The following is a 23,583-nucleotide window of genomic DNA, read 5'->3' as shown; positions in this document are numbered from 1 at the left end:
ACATGCAAGGGTTCTAGGACGACACTGTTGGCACGGGATGGAAGTGGTGTCTTGGCGCTTGGAGGAGCGGCCCACAGGCAAAATGCCCACTGGCCACCCTTCCTAGCTGCCCAGCACCTCAGTTCTGGTCTACCTCACCTCTCAGCAATGTGGAGCTGCCTTGCCTCTAGTGCCAGTTTGCTCAAGGTTTTCCACATTGCCTCTGTTTCTGGGGTCATTTCCAGAGTCTCCAAGAAGGCTGTTGCCCTGAAGAGAGAAGGAAGCAAAGCAACAGTCCAGGGTCAGCAAGACACAGAAGAAGGCTGGTGAGGGGGCAGGGGGAAAGGGGTAGGGAGGGTCAGGCAATTGTTTGCCCTTTTTGTCTCATCTCCTCCCACCAGGTTCTTTTTAGATGTGGTCGGTTTTACCACCCATTCCAAGTCCTCCTGCCTCAGAACCAGATTCTCCCACCACCTGGCAGGTTATTAGCCCAGACCCTCACCGGGTGTAGTTGCCGTCATCAATGGCTGTTCCAAACTCGATAAGGCCCTCATCCAGTGTGTAGGCGACTGTAGTCACACCTTCAGTCACCATCACCTCGGTCTTCCCCCCGCCTCGCTCCAGGCCTATGACCTCACCCTGTAAAATTTCAACGTTCCCCCCACCCAATTCCAGGTTGGTGTTTCCACCGCCTCCACTGCAGAACAGACCCGCCCTAACCCAACCCTCCTGTTCACACGTGGAGGGAATTACAGTGGCCCTTGTTTGCCTAACATTTAGTTTCTTTAAAGCAGGTAAAAATTCCTGATCTATGGTAATATCCTTGGGTTAAAGTACACTCATAGATGTGCCAGCACTAATGCCTGGAGGTAAACTGACAAAATGCGCATCCCCTTCTGCTCCTAGCTTGAATCCTCTTGTTAAAATACAACTTCAACCTGGGACATACTTTATAATGCATTAGTTGCTGAGTTCATCTGAAGAAATCACTAGGCATGCTTCCTACCCCATCTCCTACTGGAAGGAAGGAGGGAAAGAAGGAAGGGAACAGGGGAGAAAACAGAGGGAAGGGAAGGAGCAAAGGGAAGAACAGAAAGAAAAGAAGGAAAGAAAAGAAATAAAGAAAGAGATCAGTGTGCTAAAACCTGAGCAGGAAAAAACAGAAGCTGAGCAAGTAAAAGGGTACAGCTTCCCTGAAGGCACACACTTATGGAGAGAATAAATCATGGGTCCTCCAGCAGGATAGGGAGGCTGAATCTGAGACTCCCTCATGAATACTGGCAGCCTCTCTTCAATAAAGGGAACAAAAGTTATTAATATGCCTGATTCTTGCAGAAGCAAACAAATCATCTCTGCAGGAAAACAAATCCATTTTAGGCCCTTAAGATTCTAAAAGTTTATATTCAACATAACATGAGGTCAATAAAAAAAAAGTACCAAAATACAAGTTAGCCACTATAAAGGAGGAAATAGTAACTACAGCAGTTTTGGACCTCCAAGGATTTCTGACATTAAAAATAATAGTCATGATGGGGTGCCTGGGTGGTTCAGTCAGTTAAGCATCCAACTTCGGCTCAGGTCATGATCTTGTGGTTTGTGGGTTCAAGCCTTGAATCAGGCTCTGCACTGACAGCATGGAGCTTGCTTGGGATTCTCTCTGTCCCTCTCTCTCTCTCTGCCCCTCCCCAACTCGTGTGCATGCATGCTCGCTCTCTCTCAAAATAAATAAAAATTTAAAAACTTGAAAAAAGATAGTTACGGGAAAAAGTTACGGAATATAAAATAAGTGTAAAACGTTTAAAGACCTAAAAAATGAAATGATAAGTTAAGCAATAAATAAGAGATTATCAAAAATGGCCATGTTGGGCTCACTTTGGTAGCGTATATACTAAAAAAAAATGGCCAGGCAGCCTGGAGAAAGAACCAAATAAAACCTTACGAAAAACGTAATATTTGAAGTAAAAAAACTCAATGGGTGGTTTAAATAGTAAATTAGACAATGATGAAAGTGAATTACTGAACTTTTTTTTTTAAAGTTTATTTATTTGGGGGAGAGAGAGAGTGAGCAGGGGAGGTGCAAAGAGAGAGGGAGAATCCCAAGCTGTCAGCACAGAACCCAACGTGGGACTCAAACCCACAAAACTGTGAGATCATGACTTTAGCTGAAATCAAGAGCTGGATGCTTAACCGACTGAGCCATTCAGGCGCCCCTGAAAGATTTATCTTAAGAAATAATCAGGAATGTAGCCTGGAGTGAGAAAAAGAAAGGGAAATGAAAGAGAGGTTACAGAGGCACAAAGACAGGACACGAAATTGAACATATGCCTAATTAGAGTCCTGAGGGCAAGACTAGATGGAGCAAGAGAAAAAGCAACGTCTGAAGAGATCACGGTTGAGAAACTACCAAGCTTGATGAAAATACGTGTACTCACAAATATGCCACATACCACACAAATATATGAGGCAGGCTAAGTAAAAGGAAATAGTGAGACATTGTAATGAAACTTCAGAACACTGACGAAAGAAAAGACTTTAAAAGCAACAAGAGAGAAAAGACAGAAAGGGCTATTAATAAACTTCTCAGAAGAAAGGAAATCAGTCAGTGGGATGGTATTTGCAAAAGGCTAAGAAAAACGAACTGTCAATCGGGAATCGGGTACTAAGTCCGAGTATCTTTCAAGAACAGGCCAAATAAATACATTTTCAGATAGGGTTGCCTGGGTGGTTGCCCAGGGAATATATCTGAACCCTGGGTTTCAGATCCAGGGTTGCCTTGGATCAAGCATCCAAGTCTTGATCTCAGGGTCTGAGTTCAAGCCCTGTCTTTGGCTCCATGCTGGGTGTGAAGCCTATTTAAAAAAAAAAAAAAAAAATTCAGGGATGCCTGGGTGGCTCAGTCGGTTAAGTGACTTCAGCTCAGGTCATGATCTCGCAGTTCGTGAGCTTGAGCCCTGCACCAGGCTCTGCACTGGTGAAGAGTACTCTCTCTCTCTCTCAAAATAAACTTAACAAAAAAATTTAGATAATTACATTTCAGTAATTTTCAGAAACTGAGCATTTATCTTAAAAACACTTTCTTTCAGGGGCTCCTGGGTGGCTCAGTCAGTTAAGCATCTGACTTCAGCTCAGGTCATGATCTCCCAGTTTATGAGTTCGAGCCCCGCATCAGGCTCTGTGCTGACAGCTCAGAGCCTGGAGCCTGCTCTGGATTCTGTGTCTCCCTCTCTCTCTGCCCCTCCCCCACTCACGTTCTGTCTCTCTCAAAAATAAATAAGCATTAAAAAAAAAAAATAAAACGAAACAAAAGAAAAACCACTGTCTTTCAAGAAGAAGAAAAGTAACTCCAGAGGGAAGATCAGCAATGCAAAAAGAAAAAGTGAACAGAGAAACTGGTGCCATGATGGTAAATCTAAACAAATTATGGCTGTGTTAAAAGAGTAATGTCTAACTTTGGGGATGACAAAATACTGGACAATAATGGCAGAGGGGAGGTAATCAAAGTTAGGGGCCCTGTATTGTTTGCAGGGGGGGTTTAGATGCTAGATAACTTTAGACTGTTAGGTATATAGCCAACTTCTAAGGGTAACCACTATAGGAATAAAATGTATAACCTCCAAAGCAAAACAGTAAAAAACAAGTGTTTAAAAAAGGACAAAACAACCTAAAAACCCCCAAACTTAATTAGTCTAAAACGGCAAGAAAGGAGAAAAAAGAACAAAAGAGTGTTCTACCCATACCTACACCAGTCATCCTAGCCTTACACAGGGGCCTCTTTGGTTTTCACAGGTTCCTCCCAGGTGTTGGGATATCACTGGAATGTGTGTGATGCTGGTGGGATAGGAAGGAGGGTCTGATCTTCAGTCTGATAAAAAAGAAGCTCTTCCTGGCTTACAACAGAGAATCAGCACACAGGAACTGCCCAGAACTGCCCCTCTTATTGGGGCTCTTCCAGCTTAAGAGAACTCCTCATTATGACCTGGTGAATTCCCAGGGCTGTAATAGACAGCCATACTCCAAGGACCTCATATAATGTCAGGAATCTGAACAAGGATGGTTTTGGGGCCTGGCCCGCTGTGGGGGAGTCTAAGCTTTACTTGCCAACTCTATCACAGAGATTATGGGTGGTGGGCCAGAGAAAACCAAATAACCTTTGGAGCTTCCTCAGGGCTCTAATCAGTCAGTCTGACATTATGCCTGAGGCGTCCTGGTGTCGACATACCCTAATAGAGGACATGGTGACCCTCTCAGGTGCCTCAATGTTGTACCACACACACAAGCTGTTTCGGTTCTGAGCTACCAGCACATCACTTCCTGGGACCCACTGCACGTACGAGCAGAAGTTGAGAATCATTGTCTTAGAGCAACCTTCAATATCATATAGATGTAACTGAAGGAGAAAGAGGTAGACAGCACAATTAGAAGGGGATATGGGGTATCTTCTGACCTTGACCATTTCCCTAATGGTGAAACATGGTGAACTAACCCACCAATCAGGTACATTCTGAATTTCAAAGCATTCTAATCTGCTACCCTTGAAGTTTATATTGACTTGGTACATCATCACTCTGACAAGTAAGAGATGACCAAATGAGCAAAGATCTACACCCAGAAATTTAAGTTAGGTGATGGTTGGACTTTCAATCTTAAGAGTAACTCTGGGCCAGAGTTGCCACACTGGATCACAAAAGTGAGGCTATCAGGCAAATTAAATGGCCTGGATATTTGTGGTGTGGCTTTCACATAACAATGGAAATGAAATTAAAAATCACCAGATTGTCTCTTTGCCCCGGATGTTGAACTCTTTGGTGGTACCATATTGAGATTAGAGTCAATAAGGGGCTGAGGGGAGACTATCCTTGAGCCAGTTTCAATGCTGTCAGGTAAGAGTAGCTGAAAAACACTGCAGCAGGTGTGGGTAAAGGTCAGCTAGGCATGCATGGGTGAGGCAGTTTCGTGAGGGCATTAGACTTGTAAACAGTAAGAGAAAAAGCAGCTCCCAAATTCCTCTTGACTTTGGTGCCATCATGATACAATCTCATGGGTAATACACGATGGGCTGTGATATCAGACATAATGTTGATTCTTCTGTGCCTTTTGCTATGTTAATGGCATAGCACCAAGGAACTATGTCCCATCCTGCCCCCCACAATCCCTGGTGGCAGGCAGGCAGCACTACATCCTCTATGGACCACTCAATGGTTAAGGCCTTAGTAAACCTCCTCACACGAAGTTTCCGGTCTCTGAAGAGAAGCTTGTGTCCAGTTTCATTAAGTTCCAGCCAATCCACACGGCTCTCATGGCTGATGGTGCCAATGTTGTAGCCACCAATCAGATCCACTACAAAGCAAAGGAGATAGGGTTAAGCGAATAGATTCCATATAATCCTACACAGGACATGAGGCAGCCTGCAAAGGTCTTGCCTTCACTCGTCTGTTGGGCTTTACGAACGTTGCATCAGCCTAGAATATGAGGAATGCAAATGGCCAATGCAACATAATTTTGCGAAGATGCTTAAGATGCTAGATTTCTTCTAAAATTGTAGAGGTTTTGTTTAACTCTGTGGTTAACTCAAAGGTCTAGATCCATCAAGAAATGGGATTCTTCTCTGGGACTCCTGGAGTTGTCTCCTAGCAGATCAGATCAGAGCAACTGGCTTCCATTACTCACAAAATCCTCTGGAAGGCAGCACTGAGCACATTAAGGAAGAGCCCCAATTCTAGCACCCCAGTGAGGTAAAACTGATGGATGAAATGACCTTGATGATCCTATTTGCTCCAAGGAGTTACCTGCACTTTGAGTGCGTATGACGTAAGAGCACTAAGGGGCAAACAGCGGTGAGGGCACACATACAAACCAGAAGGAACCTCTGACTACAGTTAGGCTGACCACACTGGGGATGGATGTTTGTTCGGTGTGAAGTCTGCAGACAATATGAGAAATGATCACATTTAGCACAGACCACTCAGGATCGACTAGGATGCTTTCAGAGACTCTCCTGAACACAGCCCACTCACAACTCTTCTTTATATATATTAACAATGAGCAACATCCTGTCTTGGTTATACCTGCTGAAGCTAAAGACAAATATCAGCTAATGTCTACAGCTGAGAAGACCAACTTGAAAATGAAATTTGCAGGGGTATCTGGGTGGCTCACTAGGTTAAGTGATCGACTCTTGATTTTGGCTCAGGTCATGATCTCATGGTTCGTGGGTTCGAGCCCCACATTGGACTCTGTGCTGACAGTACAGAGTCTGCTTGGGATTCTCTCTCTCCCTCTCTTTCTACTCCTCCCACATGCATGCTTTGTCTCAAAATAAATAAACTTAAAAAAATGAAATTTCCTTTAATTAAACAAACAGCAAAATCATAAGGCCATGTTTTAATGTCCCAATTTACATGTAAAATCATAGAACGCTAGAGCTGTGGGGGCCCTATGTCGGTGAACACCCTGAAATTATACACAAAATTATGTGTTTATATATATTCTTCTGGGAAAGGATCTATGATTTTAATTAGATACTCAAAGGGGTCAGGGACCAAAAAAGGTTAAGAGAAGAACTCTGTCATTTTATACACATTGAAGATGAGCCCTACGGAGTGCGGTGACTTGTCCAAAGTTTCATGGCTCATAGGCTACTGGACTATATTATTATTTCCATTACAGTTACTTGCATTTCTGAGGTCAATAATCTGATGTGAAATACAAAATTCATGAGATGTAAAAGTCTCCTAAGAACAGACCCATACATTGGGAATGCAAGCTGGTGCAGCCACTCTGGAAAACAGTATGGAGGTTCCTCAAAAAGTTAAAAATAGAACTACCTTACGACCCAGCAACTGCACTACTAGGCATTTATCCAAGGGATACAGGTGTGCTGTTTCAAAGGGACACATGCATCCCCATGTTTATAGCAGCACTATCAACAATAGCCTAAGTATGGAAAGAGCCCAAATGTCCATCGATGGATGAATGAATAAAGAAGATGCGTCATATATATATATATATATATATATATATATATATATATATATATATATAATGGAGTATTACTCAGCAATCAAAAAGAAGGAAATCTTGCCATTTGCCATGACATGGATGGAACTGGAGGGTGTTATGCTAAGTGAAATTAGTCAGTTAGAGAAAGACAAAAATCATATGACTTCACTCATATGAGGACTTTAAGAGACAAAACAGATGAACATAAGGGAAGGGAAACAAAAATAATATAAAAACAGGGAGGGGGACAAAACAGAAGAGACTCATAAACATGGAGAACAAACTGAGGGTTGCTGGAGGGGTTGTGGGAGGGGGGGTGGGCTAAATGGGTCAGGGGCATTAAGGAATCTACTCCTGAAATCACTGCTTCACTATATGCTGATTTGGATGTAAATTTTAAAAAATAAAAAATAAAGTTAAAAAAAAGAACAGACCCATACATATATGGAAACTCAATTTATGAGAAGTGATGGTACAAATTAGTGAGTACAGGATGGACTTCCAATAAGTGGTTAAACATGGAAAAAGTAAAATATGATCTATACCCACATTATATACAAAAGTTAATTCCAGGTGAAAAGCAAAATATAGGAGGGAGTTAGAACCTTAAAAAAATTTTTTTTCAATGTTTGTTTATTTTTGAGAGAGAGAAAGACACAGAGCACAAGCAGGGGAGGGGCAGAGAGAGAGGGAGACACAGAATCGGAAGCAGGCTCCAGGCTCTGAGCTGTCAGCACACAGCCCGACATGGGGCTCGAACCCACAAACCGTGACATCATGTCCTGAGCCGAAGTCGGAGGCTTAACTGACTGAGCCACCTAGCGCCCCAGGAGTAAGAAACTTTTTAAATAAGACCTCAAAAATCACCAACTATTTCTTAAAAAGTGATTAAATGAGCTACATTAAAATTAAAGAAGTCTGAACACTAAAAGATGCTGAGACAAAGTATCTACAATACAAATGATAAGGTTATCTACACACATACACAGGACTCCTTCAAGTCAAGGAAAAGACAACCTGATTTTAAAAATAGGCAAGGGATAAGAACTGGCAATATGCAGAAGGAGAAATCCAAACAGCCAATAAACAAATGAACAACAAAAAATTAATACGATGAGATATTATTTCATATAAACAGATTGAGCCAAATTATGAAGTCAGGCAATTTCAAGTATTGGAGAGGATGAAGAACACTGGGACCTCTAACTGCTGGTGGGAATGTAAATTGGTACAATCTCTTTGGAGAGCAATTTGGAAATATTTAGTGAAATTGCAGATGTACCTCTTCTATGATTCAGCAATTCCACTCTAGGTATAAACCTCAGAGAACAGAAACACTGGAGACAGTGAAAAACCAACAACTTAAATGTCCCTCAATAAGACAAGAGATAAAAGATCCAAAGTAAATACAATGAGAGGTCAGGACATGACAGAACTGGGTGTGGGTACACATGTAATAATATTAATAGCTAACATTTATTAAGTGCTTATTATGTGCCAGACACTAGTCTAAGTGCTCTTCATATGAGGTAGGTACTATTCTGATCCCCATTTTGTGGATGAGGAAATACGAGATACAGAAAAGTTATGAAACTTACCTAAGATCACACAGGTACTAGGTACAGAAATGGGGAGGTTTGACTCCAGACCCTTGTTCTTAACAACTATAGTTCTTAACACTATACGGATATGCTATTCTCTATACTTCTTAGGGAATACTATGCTATTCTATACACATTTTCCTATGCTTGAAACATTTTATAATGCAGAGTTAATTATTAATATGTAGAATAAACTTTATTTATGTGAACGTTTGTGAAATCCAAATAAAGTCTGTCATCACTAGTTACTAATGACAAAATATGCAGAAAACAAGCCCCCTTCCGGTTCTAATAGTCTATTACCCTATGAAGTCTAGACAGGAAGATTCATAAATTTGCTAATGGTTCTTCTCTACAATTCACAATTTCCAGCCCTAAGATACGTGCCTAGAGAACATGAATAATTATATGGGCAGGACTATATACGTAGCAGTGTATCTGTATGCAGATATCTACATATAGACACACACACATACACCTGAACATTTCACATATCCTCTGTAAGAGCGGGGTCACACATTTACCTGGTGCCTCTTAAATTCCTATATTCTCCACTGCACACAATCCTGTGATATGGAAGTGTATATAAATATCTATTCTGTTATTAGAATTATGAGAAAGTCTTACTCACCTATAGCGATAGTCTTAATATCAATAAGATAAGCCAATTTCTTATTATCTTCAATTCCTCGTTGACGTCTCTCATTAATACGGACACTGAAACATGAAGGGTGAGGTAAGGCAAAATGGGCTTAGGCCACTGTAATATTTACCAAGGGCCCTGAAGTACCATACAGAATGAAGTTTTTAGATTAACCCGAGGTTATACGAGTTAGACGTTAAAAAGGAATTCTTTGGAGTTTCAAAAATTTAGACAACCTTGTGGGGTTACCTGATGAGGTGGGGGTTCATGAATTCGGTACGTACAGAACCCAGGGTATCATTACTCCCGTATTCCACCAGGGTTAGCTCTCCAGCATTGAAGATCATGCACACCTGGGGATGAATGGAATTGTCATATGGTGGAAAGTTTGCAAGAAGAAAGGGACAAACAGTAGAGGGAGGTGTACTGTCAGTTCAAAGTGACTCCCACTTTTCTCTTTATTCTGTTCTTCTGCCTATTTCACCCTCCCCCTTTATCTGCTGTCTCCTCAACCCCTTGCCCCTTTCCATCCTTCTGACACAGGAGCTAGAAGGAGGTTTATTGAGATGGTGATGGTTCATCAAGTTCTACTCACATTTTCATTTTCAAAGAAATACTTCTCATTGCCACCAGATCCCTGCCAAGCTACCTGTCAAGGAGGGAGGAGGGAGAAGACATAAGGAACAATGTGGGTGAGTATCCAAGACTATGCTGAGAGAAAGGGTAGGAGGCAGAGAGATCGAGTTTAGGAAGGCTTTGACATTGCACAAAAGAGGTGCTGTGTCAGATTTTGCCCTAGTCTCTAGGTTTCTGAGAGAGAGCATAAGAACAGTCCAAGAGTCCAATAGTGAGGATTCATATTCCAGGATTCTGGACTTCCTGAGTCTCACTCCTGGATTATCAGTTCCCCAGCACCAGAATGGTAGAGCTTTCCCCAGAGATCTTCCCTCTGGGGACCCTGGCTCGCCTGAAGTAGCAACTCAAGATGCTCCATTCCCCACCCCTCCATTTTTGGTTCTTACCTCACTAAGGCGATTAGTGTTCAGGTCCCCCAGCAGCAGTGTGTCTGATGTGTGGGCCACCAGGTAACGTTCCTTTCCCAGGATTTTCACCTCTTCCACCTCATAGCCATAGTGTGACTTGAGTACCACTCGGGTCCCCGATGACAGGTTCTTCACAATCACCTTGGTAAGGAACAAGTCTTGGTAAGTAACAGGCCTCTTCCAACCCAAACATGCTGTGCCCTTGGCCCACCTCCACAGTGTTAAACAAAGCTAACATCTTATTTCTTCATCTGGCCTAGGATATTGTTGGTAAAAATGAAATCTCACATTCACACAGTGCTTTACTATTTATGAAATGCTTTCATATGTTATCTCTTTAGGTGCTCACAATACCTATGACTCTGTAAGTTCCATGGGGTAAAACCAATCACTCTACATTCCTGTACCTCTTTGTAAAAACCTCTATGATGACTTCAACCATGGTGTACTATATTGTTGTTTCATGTGTCTGTCTCCCTTGCTAGAATGATCTTCATTAAGGGACAATGTATTACAAATAATTATCTTGGTGTTCTCAATACCTAATAGCGCTCACACACAGAGAATGGAGAGAAAATAAAAGAATGAAGGAACCAATGAATAATAAATGAAAGGAAAAGGGTATAGAGATAGTGAAAAATGATCTCAGGGACTAGGAAATTAGCTTGTAACGTCATACACGGTGAGTTCAGAGGCCCTAAAGCAATGTGACATACCCGTGTAATCTTATTGATCAAATTCCCCAGTTGACAGCATACAGGTAGTAAAGTTTTAAACCAGGAAGATGTAAGTAGCAATCTCTGTACCTCTTAGGCCCTTAGATATGTTGTTTATAAATATTTTCTTGCAATAAGCTGGAAGAACTACAGCATAAAAGTTGCCAAGCAGTTGCCCTGACACATTCTGTTCTCCAGAACAGTTCTGCCAGGGATTAAGGTTGACACTGTGCCTATGTCCAGAAGGCAGGAAAGCATCACAAGGATGAATGAGCGCAGGCAAGACTGCGGTGAGGCAGGCCATCAGCTGCTTACCTGGCTAGGTCCCACATATGTCAACTCAAACTTGTTCTTGTAAATGCTCCTCCGGAGGCAGCAGTCAAACTGTTCTACTCCACCACAGAGTGTGCCCTAGGAGGAAGAGTGACAGCATAAAAGGTAACAGGCCTGGGGAGAGTATCTAGAGACACCCTCAAAACCTAGGTTCTAGAATCTAGAGAAGAGTTGGCAGTAAAAGGGCTGGCAGTTTTTGGAAGAACCAGATGGAAAGAGGGCAATCACAGGGCTCAAGGGTATCACACAGTGATGGGATGAAAGAGAGAAATCAGCTTTGCCTACAGAACTCTGTCTCTTTTGGCTTCTAATAAAGTGTGAATTTCTCTTTCCTGCCTTTAATGTCATATTTTTAGGTTGGAGTCAAAATGGAAGAGGAGATTCTCTAGTTTCAGGAGAGAGTACTTTAGGTAAAGGCAAGATTTTTCCTAGTTTGGAGAAAGTCACCCATGCAGAAAGGGATTACTAGTAAACACACCGCACAGAGTCGTGAGCCATCCCGTTTCCAGGCCAAGGCAGTGACGGTGTATAAGTTGGCAATCTCCTTGGGCTTTGCCTCTTCCCAGATGCTTCTTCGAGGGCTCCAGTTGAGCACCCGAAGTCTGAAATTAAGTAGGTGGCTTTTAGAACAGAGGGAGGCTGAGCAAAAGAGTGGAAATGGGTGGGTAACTGAAGGAAATGAGTCTTGCTGTATCAGAGAATAAAAGAAGTAAAAAAGAACACACAGGCTAGGGAGTCTTGTAGCAGAGGACAGAAAGGTTCAATAGAAGGAAGTTGGTAAAATCAAGTCAAAAGTAAAGTGGGGTGAGTGATGGGAGTGGAGACAACAAAAGGAGATCATGGCTGGTGAGAGAAATGAGCTGTCAGCAGCAGAGAAATAAGGAAAAAGGAAAGAGAAATGGTAGGAAACAGAGAAGAAGGAAGAAAGAGATATACATGATATTGAAAGGGATAGAAAGGTAGGACCGATAAAGCTGAGGTTAAAAGTGTTCTAGGGATATGAGGGGACCCAGACCCAGGGTGTTTATTTACTGTTACATCATTCATTCATTCATTCATTCATTCATTCATTCATTCATTCACCAAACATTTAGGCATGTATTATATACTGGATGCTAATCTAGGCACTGGAGATTTAAAAAGAATTTTTTTGAATAGGCTCCTCTTCTCAAGGGCGTTTCAATTTAGCCAGACAGCTACAAACATCAAAATGTAATATAGAGTGACAAACACTAAGTTGGTCTGAAAAGGGGCAATGGTAACACAAAGAAAGTAGAGATGAATTCTACTGTGGAGTCCCAGGGAGAGGCACAGAGACACAACAAGATGCTGGTGCATTCTGGAACTGCCAGAGTGCCAACGGATGGTGGGAGCAGGAAGAGGGAAGTGTATGAATTAAAACCTAAGGATCTCTTTCAACATACTCTTGATTCTCATCCAGTCTCCCACTCTGGTTGAGAATAACTGGGCTAAAGCAGAGTGTACACGGGAAGTGTGCTGAAGTGCATGTGAAAGGGGACCCACCTGTCATAACTTCCCAGCACAACAGACTGGCCCCCAGGACTTGCTGCAGCTGTGGTGAACTCCCGCTCCTGAGGGTCACGGCTGTAATCAAAAGTTTGTAGCACATGGCCTTCCTTTCCATAGGCCACAATCCTCCGATCACAGCCCGCAGCCACGATGCTGTTGGTTGCCCAAGCCAAGGCATAGGGTGGGCATGGGTGGTTAACCAACTTCCCCTAAGACAGAAGTAGAGGGTTTCAATCACTCTGACCCTGACAGCTCCAGCACTCTGACCATCCTACTCTGCATAAATCTTCCTCCCAACATTTTCCCACCCTAATAGCATCCTAATCTGGAGGACTTCACAAACTTTCTTTTTTTTTTTTTTCACAAACTGTCTTTCTGTTGTATACTCTCACACACATACATATGACATATATACACACTTACTGACCTTGTGCTCAAGAGGAAACCTCAAAATACTTGTATGTAGGAGGTCTTAAAACACCTAGAAGGCCCTCCAAAGGGAGATGACCTACACATTAACCAACACTGGGTAGGCCCACAGGGAGCATATGACTTTCTTTTTAGGAGATGTAAATTTAATTATTACAAAAGTACAGTAATTCTTTTTTTTCTTTAAGTTTTAATTACTTAAGTAATCTCTACCTCCAACATGGGATTTGAACTCATGACTCTGAAATCAAGAGTCACATGTTCTATTGATTGAGAGAGCCAGGTGCCCCTACACAAGTAATTCTTAACGTAAGTAATTCAAGCAACAGAGAATTATATACAGTAAAATGTGAACATTTCTTTTATCTCCCATCTTTTTCCTTTTCCCTCTTGAGAGTAAACGGCTTTTTTTCCCCTGTGAATTTATACACATAAATATATCTTTTACATAAATGAAAATAATCTCCTTACCCTCAGAATCAATCAACTTGACTCCCTGTTTCCCACAAACACTAAGCTCTGGCCTCCTGAACACAAACCCTGTCTGTGGCTGTATCCAAATGCCTCTCTCAGAAGTCTTGCTCCTACAGCCACATCCCTTGGGCATCTCAATCTGAATGTTCCACTTCCTCTGGGAGGGATCTTGGGTTTCCTTACCCCCTATCCCAGAGCCTCCTTTAGTTATACCTGTGACTCTCCAGAGCCTTCATCATCAAAGAAATACCTAACGATGGTGCCATCTGCATGACCAGAGAGAATTCCTTTCCCAGAGCAACTAAAAAAGGAGAAAAGGAGGAAAGAAAAGAAATACAGGAAGAGATTATCGTTTCTCACCAAGAAACTCCCCTTCCCTGTCCCACACTACCCTGCCTGGGGTTCCTGCTACCAGTCCTCCCCAGCTTCCATATTATAGTCTCCCAGTCCTGACATCCCCAATGCTTCTTCATACATTTCCAAGCTCTTGGGGTACCGCTCTTCCTTACTCACTTTGTTGTCAGTGATACAACGTAGGAATCTGTCCCATAGATGGTAGATGACTTATTAGTTTTAGTGTTTGCTAAACGAACCTGAAAATGGGAAAATGGACACAAATTTGGTTAGGCTACTTTCAATCTCACCCAGGTCCTAAGGGAAGAAAAATAAAAAACAAAACACTGGTCTTTCTGTATTCTCCCCCAACACACAACTTGACCTTAAAGAAGTTTAACCATATTTCTCTCTCCAGAACCATTATCCCCACCCACAACCTCTCCTGTGTTTCTCTTCCTTTACCTTCCCTTCAGCCAGCCCAAAGACAATGATGTGCTCTGCTGGCCATTGCAGACAAGTAACAGCACTCTGTAGGGAGCAAATCATGGAAAGGATAACCTTGTCTATGTATCTCAGCACAATTACAACAACCTGAACCTCCCTGCCACATGCTACCACCCCAGTTGCCTATAAGGAAGGAGAGGATACAACTAGGCTTTACTGGGGAAAGCAGATGGAGATGAGCAGCCTGGCAGCACCATCCTTGCAGTACCAAGACAGATTCAATGTTAAAAAAAATACAACACTTGGTTACATTTATAAGTAGATATACTGATACACGTTTGTGTGTTCTAATCTCCCAGAGATTGGTCTGAACTTTACCGTCTGGATGAACTTGTTACAGATGACTTTCTTGTCACCCCTGCCAAACAAAAGGAGGGAAAGCGTATTAAAAACACTTTCATAAAAATAAATTGCCACACAAGATGCTGGGGGAAGGGAAGAAAGAGCAGATACTTTCCCTGGCCCCGTAGTGTTCCCTACCATTCCACAGGAGCCCTGAAAGGAGGTATAAGAGGGAGCCTGAACAGCTTTGGAACAATAACAAAGATGCTGTTATCACCAGGGCTCCCAGGATCTCACAAAGCCTCATGTTGACCTTAGGCTGATTCCTCCAGGGATGTGATGTCAGAACACATGGGGCAAGCAAAGGCAGGAAAGCAACAACAGACTCTGGAAGGCCTTTGCCTTCCATGTCTCAGCCTGGATCATCATCTTTTCTACTCCCCCTCCCTGGTAAGGCATTTCTTCCTGCCTCCCCCTTCTTTTCCAGGTCACCCCACATCCCAGTCTCTATCCTCACCAATCTTCTCCAATCTTGTAAACATAGATGATGTTGTCGGTCTGTCCTATGGCAATTTTAGTGGAATCAGGAGAAAAAGCCATGCCCTTCACCATATAGCTCTTCCTGCCATACTAAGAGTTCAAAAAAAAAAAAAAAAAAAAAAAAAAAAGAAAGAAAAGGAAAAGAAATAATGAGTACACATGAAAGAGAGAAAAGAGAAGAAAAGGGGCACACGTGACCATAATGGGCTTGAGGGATTTATCCTGAGAAAAGACGAGGCAGGCCACTTCCCATGCTTATGGCTGGAGAGTCGGTTAGGAAGAATGCCAGGTTTGCAAGGCCCCAGTAACAGGTTAAGGTACACACAGAGTACTCTCTTCACCTTCATGTCAGCTGGTTTGGTGGAGAATTTATCTCTCCGCTCTCCGTGTTCATCATACAGCAACACCACTCGGTCCACTGTGCAGACAGCAAATTTGGCATTGTTCTGGGACCAAGCCATACAGGTCACCTTTGCAGCTCCATCCTGCAGAGGCAGCGGGGGCAAAAACAAACCCAGGCGCTCATTTAGAATGGCAGAAGCATTTCTAGTTCCTTTAGTTCTAGGGTGACTTTGGTCAATTTTCCTCACCGTAGTACTTAAAACAAAGAGATGCCTGTGACACATTCTGGTCTCCAAGGCTATAAAACCCTGGACCAGGAGAACAGGTGCTTCCAGAAACCCATAATGCAAATACACTAAGAGGTGACAATGCTAAATCAATTGTACCAATTTGCCCTGCAATGACCTTGCTTCCTCATATTCCAGGTCTGCTGCTGAAGTAAATTCAATTGGTCCGATAAGTTTTGGTCTTTAGCCATTTTTTCAATATTTTGTTTGAATACTGAGAAAGGCGCTTGGTCAGGGGCTGAAAAGGAGACAAAGGGCAAAATCTGATTCCTGCCCCAGGCTAAATAATATGGTGCAAAAACAGGAAGAGTCCCATAAAAGCAGCATGTACAAAGCACAATAATAGTTTGGAGAAGTTTGAGATAATTTTATGTTTAAAAGATCAACTTTAAGCTCTGAGGAATGGATCCACAAATGGGGAACTTATGACTAAAGGCAAGTCTGGTCAAGAAACAGTAATTTAATTTAGCTGAAACTATCTTGCAAATAGAATAGAGGAGATAAGGCAAGAAAAACAGAGCAAGGCCAGCTCAGGAAAGGTCTTTGAAGCCTGGCCAAGGAGTGTGGGCTTATTTGGTAGGAAAAGGAGATATGGTGAAAGTTCCAGAATGAGGAGTAAGATAGATAATCAGAGTTGAGACTTAGGATGAACAATGCCACCTGGTTAGTTTTTTGCATTTCTACCCTTCTCCCGTCCCTTAACAGAAGCCCAGGTTAGAAGCGATCATCTCCCAGTGACTTATTCTTGCCACGTCTGCCCACCACGAGTGTTGGTCCTCAATGGTTCTGCACTAGGGACTTCCCTCCTTGAAATAAAAAATTTAGTTTCTGCTCCAATTGTGTGATGAATTACTTGGGTTCTAGAAGTCTGGTTTAAAACTTTGGTACTTTTCACTCCTATCCCACCTACTTCCAAAATCAGAGGTAAAGGGTTAAAAAAAAAAAAAAAAGGCCCCCTTTCATCAAGGTCCTCAAACCAGAGGCAGAAAATAGCCATACACCACTTTTGCCACCCTCCAACTCTTGCTTAAATTCGGTTCCAAGGGTGGAGGATGCCTCAACAACCACGGCTCATCATCTTCATCATTTTGCCCAACCCTGGGCCTTTGCCCTTCCCGGCATCATGACATCTTATTTTGAAAGACTGAGGGAGGTTTTCATTTCCAATTATTTCACTAGGGTAAAGGAATTTTTAAATTACAGTTTTGGGGGCAGTTTACTGAGCAATGAGCACCTCTCTCTTTCATCCCAATTTCCTTCTATCCTCCTAATGCCACATCCTCTGTGAAGCCTTCCTGATTCCTCACAGCACCGTCATGAGGATTGAATGGGGCAGGAAACAATAATAATAGCTAACCTTCAACAAGATCTTACCATAGACTAGGCATTTTGATAAGCACCCGATATGCGTTACCTCATTTTACCCCGTAAAGCTGACATAGATGCCATTATTATGCATATTTTACAAATGGGGAACCTGAGGTTCAGAAAGGTTAAGTAATTTGCTCAAGCTTACTTACACAGTTAGTAAGTGGCAGAACCATGATTTAAATCCATGTATGCTGGACTCCACAAACCACAATCCTAACTTAACTTATGCTGCCTTGCATAATAAACATATTAAACATACACGGTGGCAGGTATTATTATTAGCTTTGTATAATTTTGTTCTTTGAATTTTGAAAGTTCTCCTCTCTTGTCTATCAGTTTTTACACTGCTTTTCGGTTTACAGTGGACTTTGTGTACATTACTTCAACTCTTCCATCATATCCCCTAAGGTTGCTATTATTGTTACTTCCATTTTCCCAATGAAGTCGTTGGGTGAGTGCTCAGAGAGACTGTGGCCTGGGCTAAAGTCAGCGGTATTGGGTTATGTATTAAAAGTACAGCTGCCACTAGGATTTAAATTCTGGTCTCCTAGCTCCAAAACCCAGCCTTTCTTCAGCATGGTTTAGGCTTTCTCCCTCAGTGCCCCGCCTCTTCTGAGTCTGAGATCTGCATCATCAGAAGGAACGTAAGGTCTCCTACACTCCCTCTTTTGGGCCTGCACCTAAAGCGCTGGTTTATTTGGGTGCAGATTTATGTTCGTTGTTTACATGTGCGCCCAGCACGGGGCCCCGTACACAACTGATGTTAAAGGAAACGGAATGAAAGCTACCGAGGTTAGCGGTCCGTCTCGCCTACTGAACACTATCGGCCGCACACAGTCGGGATCATCGCTAGAGCCTTCGGTCTTCCGCATACAGTAGGCGCTCAACATCATTAAATTTCCGTTCCCTCACTTTTCTTGGAACGTGAAGGCGGGTGGGGGTGGGAAGAGGCACGCAACTCCTCACCTGAGGGCTCAGCAGGGTCCTCAGGTGCTTCAACTGCATGACGAACACCTGTCTCTCAGATGCCACCAGTCAGCGACAACTCCCGTGGTTACCTGGACAACCCGCCACGCAGCCGCAGCGACTGCTGCTGACGCAGATGCGACCAGAGCGCCACACACTTCGCAAGGTCACCACGTAGGTTCGCGGCGAAGCAAACAGGACGTGCGCAGGCGCAGTGAGATCTAGGGCGGGACTGCGAGTGGAATTGAATCCTCTCAACCAATCCCGTCGTTGCCTGCAAGCCCAGGCTCAAGCCACGCCCACAAGCCCTCAGCAAGTCGGGGAGCTACGTAATCACAGTCTTTCTCGCGCCTTGATGTGAGTAAGTGTACCTGAATGCATTCTTTTAATCATCATAACCCTGATGGAAAGCAGGGCAATTGCTTTCATAGACGTTTTTGCAGCTGATGGAATTCAGCCCAAATACATTATGTGACTTGCACGGGATCAAAAGGCTAATAATGATAGCTAACAGTGAATGCTCAGCATGTTATCTGCCAGGTACTGTGCAAAGTGCTGTACATGCATTATCTCATTTAATCTCAAAGACAGTTTTTGAAGGCGATGACATTATTAGTCCCATTTTACATAATAGGAGGCTCGGGATTAGAAGGGTCACGGACCCAAACTAACAGCCAGTAAAGGATGTAACTGGGATTCAACCCAGAGCTGGTGCATTTAAACACCCTTTATATCCCTTCTGAACTCCTGTCTCTCCATCTCCATGCCATGCTTCTATATCCTGTGCCACCCCCATCCCAAGAAATGATGTGTCCAGAGTCTGAGAGATGAGTGTTTTGGAACCCGTAGCCAGTGAGAGGTAAGGTACCCTACTTCAGAATTGGGGGGCAGTGGATTAAAGACAGCTGCCCAGATCAGGATGCTTCTATGGTTCAAGGTAGAGGGCAAACCGGAGCTTGGCTCACCTGATAGGTTAAGTTTAAGTCTTGTGATACCTGGGGTTGGAGTTTGTTTGAGTAGAAAGGATATTGACTTATTGATCTCTCTTTGGATTGGGGCCCATTTCAGAATTATTGGTCTAAATTCTTGTAACATACCAGAGAGACTGAGATGCAGAGAAGGAGAGTTATTTATATACCTCCTCTGGAAAGATCCGAAGTTGAGAAGACCTGTACGTCTCCAGAAAATGTAGCATATGCTGTCTACACCAGTTCTGGGTTCTGAATCCTTTCCCCCACAGTGGATGCAAACGTCAACAGCTATTTCTCTCACTGGCACCACACCCCGCCTTGGAATTTAGGAAAGAGTAGAGGACAGCCCCTATTTTCACAGGAAACAAGTCACCCCAGAGCCCAAAGTAGAAGTCTTTTGACAGGGGGGATTCCAACCCCTCAGTTTTATTTCCATAATCCTCCTCTGAACATAGTGGTGGAGAGTGAATATAAACTCATTTGCACTTTACAGTTATTATTGACTTTCGACAGAATGAACAGAGACAGAGACGGAGACAAAAGGGAAAGTGAGGGCAGGGAAGAATAGGTACAGGAATGCACAGGATAGGAGCACGTGGCACCAAGGGATCCATTAGTGTAGCTGCTCTTTCATTTGTCCCAAGACACTGTTCAGTCCTTTTCTGAAAATCAACTCGGGGTGATGGAGGAATCAGAGGGATAAATGGTGAAGAGCTTGGGTGTCAACGTGGGCAGCGAACATAAAAAGGTTACTGGCCTTCTCATGTGGTATAACCTTAGTTTCCACTGGTATGGGAGAACTTATATCCCCTTCTTCACCTTCTCCCCCTTCTCACTGAACAAAACAAAAGGAACTAGGGCTCTAGTTTTCTACACCCATTTCTGGCCTCTCTCCACCCATCCCAGGCTAGAGAATCAAAACAAACACCTAAAAATGATAGTGCTCCTGTCGAGTTGGTGGTGGTGTGAGAGGCCCTTATAGTCAGGGGAGAGGCAGTGGGGAAATGTCTTCAGCATACTATACAGTATACCATACAGTCAGCTCCAGTTTGTCCAAGAACCTTTATTGGAAAAATGTCCAAGGGGTGAGGTCACCAGCAGCTGGAGGGGCTACCGGGTGAGAGGGGGAGCACCCGAGGCTCCATGGAAGACATTGGAGTAGTGCAGTGCGGCATCTGCCTCCAGACCCAGACATTTCCTTTTATTTCCTGGGGGAGGGGAAGTCCCCAAAGAAACACCCCTCTCTGAGACCCAGAGGCAAGATGTGGGGGCAGCTGGGGATGCCGAGAGTCCTGATGCAGGTGAAATGGGGGTCCCATTTGGGACCTAATGGGATACAGTTGAGTAAGTGACTCTCCCCTGGACCTGGGGGATGGAAGGACGTATCCCATCTGATAGCCATTCCCCAGGTCCAGGGGTGCAGACCCTAAGACCTACCTTCTGGCCCTGCTCACAGTGGAAAGAGGACGGGTACCAGGCCTGAGGTTGTGGGAGTGTCATTACCCTCTAGGAAACTGGGATCCTTCAGTCTTGGGCAGATCACCAGCTGGGACTCTCCCTGACCCCATCCCCATCCCCAGGTTGCTAGTGCATCTGTTTTCTGGTTCTGTTTCTTCATTCATACATCGATGGTGTTGATGGATGGGGACTTTTTCTGTAAAAGAAAATGGCTTGAGTCTCTAATTGTGGCAAAGTTGTAGCCTTCTCCATCCCAAATATCCATTCTCCTTCTTTTCCTGCCCCTCCTTGCCCTTCTCCCTTTCCATGGCTGCTCCTAGAAGCAAAATCACCTTTCCCTCCCTCAGACCCCACATCACCTGTCTTGTCCCCACTGGCCTTCCCTGAGGACTCTGTTCCGGCCCCTTCCCCTTCTCCTTGGGGTTGTTGTTGGAGTCATTATCCTTGATGATATCATACTGGCGGCAGAATAGCCCAATTACAGCTGAAACACAACAATACAATCTGAGCCTTGATCTTGACCTCCCCACTCACAGCCTTGAAGGGCAGTGAGATAATCATACAGTTTCTAGAAAATCCTTGAATTTCTGGGCCCATGTACAAGTACCACCCTCTTAATCTTCCTCTCCTCCAACTTCTGCTCACCCCCCTCAACTAAGCATCTCCCCACTCCATTTCTCTCCCTGCCTTTTCTCCCAACAACCTTTACCATGTCCCGCCTTCACTGAGCTCCCCACCCCCCAGTCCTTGGCCCCCCGGTCCAGCTGCTTACTCACCAGCCCACATGAGCAACACCACCACAATGATGACCACTTCCCCTGTCTGCAGCGGTCGCTCTCCATCTAGACCCTCCACTGTGATGTCACCTAAGAAGGAGGAGATAGACTCCAGGTTATGGGGGAGCAGCTACAGAGTTCTTCTATGATTCTGGACACTAGTGTCAGGGTAGACTTGTCACAGAGTTGCCCCCCAGTAGCCGCTCTCTAGGAAGCTGTTGGTGGGCAGGTAGTTAGCGACCAAAAAGCAGGAGGGCTGCATGCGAGTACTCACGCAGGCTGCGGTGGAGGCTGTGAACTGAGGATAGGTAAAAGGAAGCTTAAAAGCCCTTCCCCCAAACGATTCATTATCAGCCTGTCTATATCCAGTCCCCTGCCAACCTTTTTCCTTCCTTTCTTGGCAGTATGATGAATTAAATCATCCTTTTATTCATCTAAGCTAGAGTGTTGCCGGTTTTGGGGAAATAAACAAGAGGCTAAAGGCCAGGTAAAAAGCCAGAGAATCCAAAGTTTAGGGAATGGAGAATAGCTGAGACCCTCACCTGGGCTTGAGCTGTTTGAGGGTAGCCGGTCAGAACCCTTGAGAGTTCGGAAGTGCACCCGAGGCCCTGGGGGGCTCTCTCCCCGCAGGCCGATGCTCCTGACCTGCACTGTGTAGTCACTGTCTTCAGCCAGGCCCCAGAGGGCACAGGCCCGAGTGGTGGTGTTCACCTCCCGGATCACACGCTGTCCAGGGCCATTCTGTCTCTGCAGGGAGATGATGGGACAGGAAGGCAGTCTCACACCAGTCCCAGGACTCTTGAACATCCAAGCACTCCACGGAGTAGGGTGAAAAAGGCAGCCTGAGACTGAGGGAACACCAGGTCCCAGCTTCCCCCACCATTGGGAGGGGAGCTTAGTTCTGGGGTGGGGGTAACTGAAGGAATGTTCAGAGATCCAAGGACACAGGTTGAGGGAGCAGAAGGGTGATTCATACTTGCTGGGAAATGGAGTAGCCAATGACGATGTTGCCTTCTGGGACGTCCCAGGACACAGTGGCCGAGTTGGCTCTGAGGTGAGTGACTGTCACATTCACAGGAGAGGGAGGCCGGTCTGTGGGTGCCAGTGAGTTAACAGGTTAACAGGTACCATCCACAAGCTCTGGTTAACCCCACGCCCCCTTTACTCACCTGCTCGCACAAAGCCCAGGTCACAACTGACCAGCAGGAGGACCGTGGGGCTTAAATATGGGGAGAGGGGCATCAGCGAAGCCATGGTCCCCACCGAGTCCGCTGGGAGGCACTGGGGCATCCGCTTGACATCCAGGCGGGGCTCCTGGAGGTGGCAGGAGTTGGGGGGGGGGGTTCAAGGACTGACCAGAACGCACGGTGGCAGCAGCTCTCCCGGGCTCCCCACCGCCCACAGCATCCCGGGAGCCCCCCTTCCCTCCACGTCTTCTCCGCCCCCGCATCACCCGGGCACCCGGGTGCGCGGCTCTGCCCTGCCCACACCCACCTCCGCCGGTCCTCGCGATCGGTCAGGCCTCGGGGGGCTGCTCGGTGCCCAGAGGGCGGCCCATCGCCCGACTCCGTGGCGCTGCCCCTACCCCATCCCGGCGCGGGCCCGGCGCGGGGGGCAGCGCGGGACCGAGCTGCGGGCAGAGGGCGAGCGGAGGCGTAGCGGGAGCCGGCCGCGGGGCTGCGGGGCCCCCAGAGCTCGGACCGGCCGCGTAGTCTGTCCTCGAGCAGGGGGCGGTGCCGGCGCGGCCTGGCCGCTGGCCTGAGTCCGGGTGCGGGAGGCAGTGCGGCTGCTCCGCCGGCCCCTGCAGCGGGATGTGACCGTCCCGGCCAGCCAGCCGCCGCCTTCTGCAGAGCTGGCCCCGCTCGCTCCGCCGCAGCCCGACCGGGACGTGCCGGCCCGCCCCGCCCCGCTGGGGTTCTCGCAGCCGTCATCCCCCTCCTGCCCCCCCCTTCGACCCCGTTCTCCCGGGGCTCCTCCCACGACCCTCCCATTGGCGGCCTCGC

The 23,583-nt window shown here is 45.2% G+C and overlaps 2 protein-coding genes across 3 annotated transcripts in view; both read right to left on the bottom strand.

Moving 5' to 3' along the window:
• IFT172 (intraflagellar transport 172) overlaps nt 1-18,564 on the bottom strand; it is a 34,147-nt gene extending 15,583 nt beyond the window's left edge. Inside the window, exons 1-19 of one of the 2 annotated variants that reach the window (XM_045447345.1) lie at nt 18,376-18,564; nt 16,138-16,276; nt 15,751-15,894; nt 15,387-15,499; nt 14,906-14,945; nt 14,546-14,611; nt 14,261-14,340; nt 13,961-14,048; nt 12,839-13,053; nt 11,793-11,916; nt 11,297-11,392; nt 10,245-10,406; nt 9,818-9,871; nt 9,472-9,575; nt 9,211-9,296; nt 5,204-5,316; nt 4,199-4,366; nt 482-618; nt 139-246 (exon numbers count right to left, since the gene is read on the bottom strand). In XM_045447345.1, coding sequence (XP_045303301.1) covers nt 139-246; nt 482-618; nt 4,199-4,366; nt 5,204-5,316; nt 9,211-9,296; nt 9,472-9,575; nt 9,818-9,871; nt 10,245-10,406; nt 11,297-11,392; nt 11,793-11,916; nt 12,839-13,053; nt 13,961-14,048; nt 14,261-14,340; nt 14,546-14,611; nt 14,906-14,945; nt 15,387-15,499; nt 15,751-15,870 — 1,874 coding nt within the window. In that variant the 5' untranslated portion in view covers nt 15,871-15,894; nt 16,138-16,276; nt 18,376-18,564. The remainder of the gene's footprint in view (nt 1-138; nt 247-481; nt 619-4,198; nt 4,367-5,203; nt 5,317-9,210; nt 9,297-9,471; nt 9,576-9,817; nt 9,872-10,244; nt 10,407-11,296; nt 11,393-11,792; nt 11,917-12,838; nt 13,054-13,960; nt 14,049-14,260; nt 14,341-14,545; nt 14,612-14,905; nt 14,946-15,386; nt 15,500-15,750; nt 15,895-16,137; nt 16,277-18,375) is intronic. The other variant, XM_045447344.1, reaches the window with a different exon arrangement.
• Nucleotides 18,565-20,389: 1,825 nt separating this feature from the next.
• FNDC4 (fibronectin type III domain containing 4) lies at nt 20,390-23,465 on the bottom strand. Its single transcript, XM_045447341.1, has 7 exons — nt 23,075-23,465; nt 22,750-22,894; nt 22,557-22,672; nt 22,123-22,327; nt 21,581-21,670; nt 21,164-21,288; nt 20,390-21,000 (listed from the first exon to the last, which is right to left on the bottom strand). The coding sequence occupies exons 2-7, from the start codon at nt 22,868-22,870 to the stop codon at nt 20,965-20,967; spliced, it is 693 nt and encodes a 230-aa protein (XP_045303297.1). The 5' UTR covers nt 22,871-22,894; nt 23,075-23,465; the 3' UTR covers nt 20,390-20,964.
• Between the last annotated feature and the right edge of the window lie 118 nt (nt 23,466-23,583).

The sequence above is a fragment of the Leopardus geoffroyi genome, chromosome A3, assembly GCF_018350155.1.
Source record: "Leopardus geoffroyi isolate Oge1 chromosome A3, O.geoffroyi_Oge1_pat1.0, whole genome shotgun sequence".
NCBI lineage: Eukaryota > Metazoa > Chordata > Mammalia > Carnivora > Felidae > Leopardus > Leopardus geoffroyi.
The sequence above is the reverse complement of the archived record's forward strand: the minus strand, read 5'-3'. Positions and strand labels throughout refer to the sequence as shown.

Bases quoted from the DNA above. Each gene is read 5' to 3' on its own strand.
- FNDC4 (XM_045447341.1), bottom strand. From the start codon at position 22,870: ATGCCCCAGTGCCTCCCAGCGGACTCGGTGGGGACCATGGCTTCGCTG. The intron at 22,673-22,749 runs GTGAGTAAAGGG...TGGCACCCACAG, and splicing joins CCTGGGCTTTGTGCGAGCAG to ACCGGCCTCCCTCTCCTGTG. The intron at 21,671-22,122 runs GTGAGGGTCTCA...CCTCCTTCTTAG, and splicing joins CTCAAACAGCTCAAGCCCAG to GTGACATCACAGTGGAGGGT.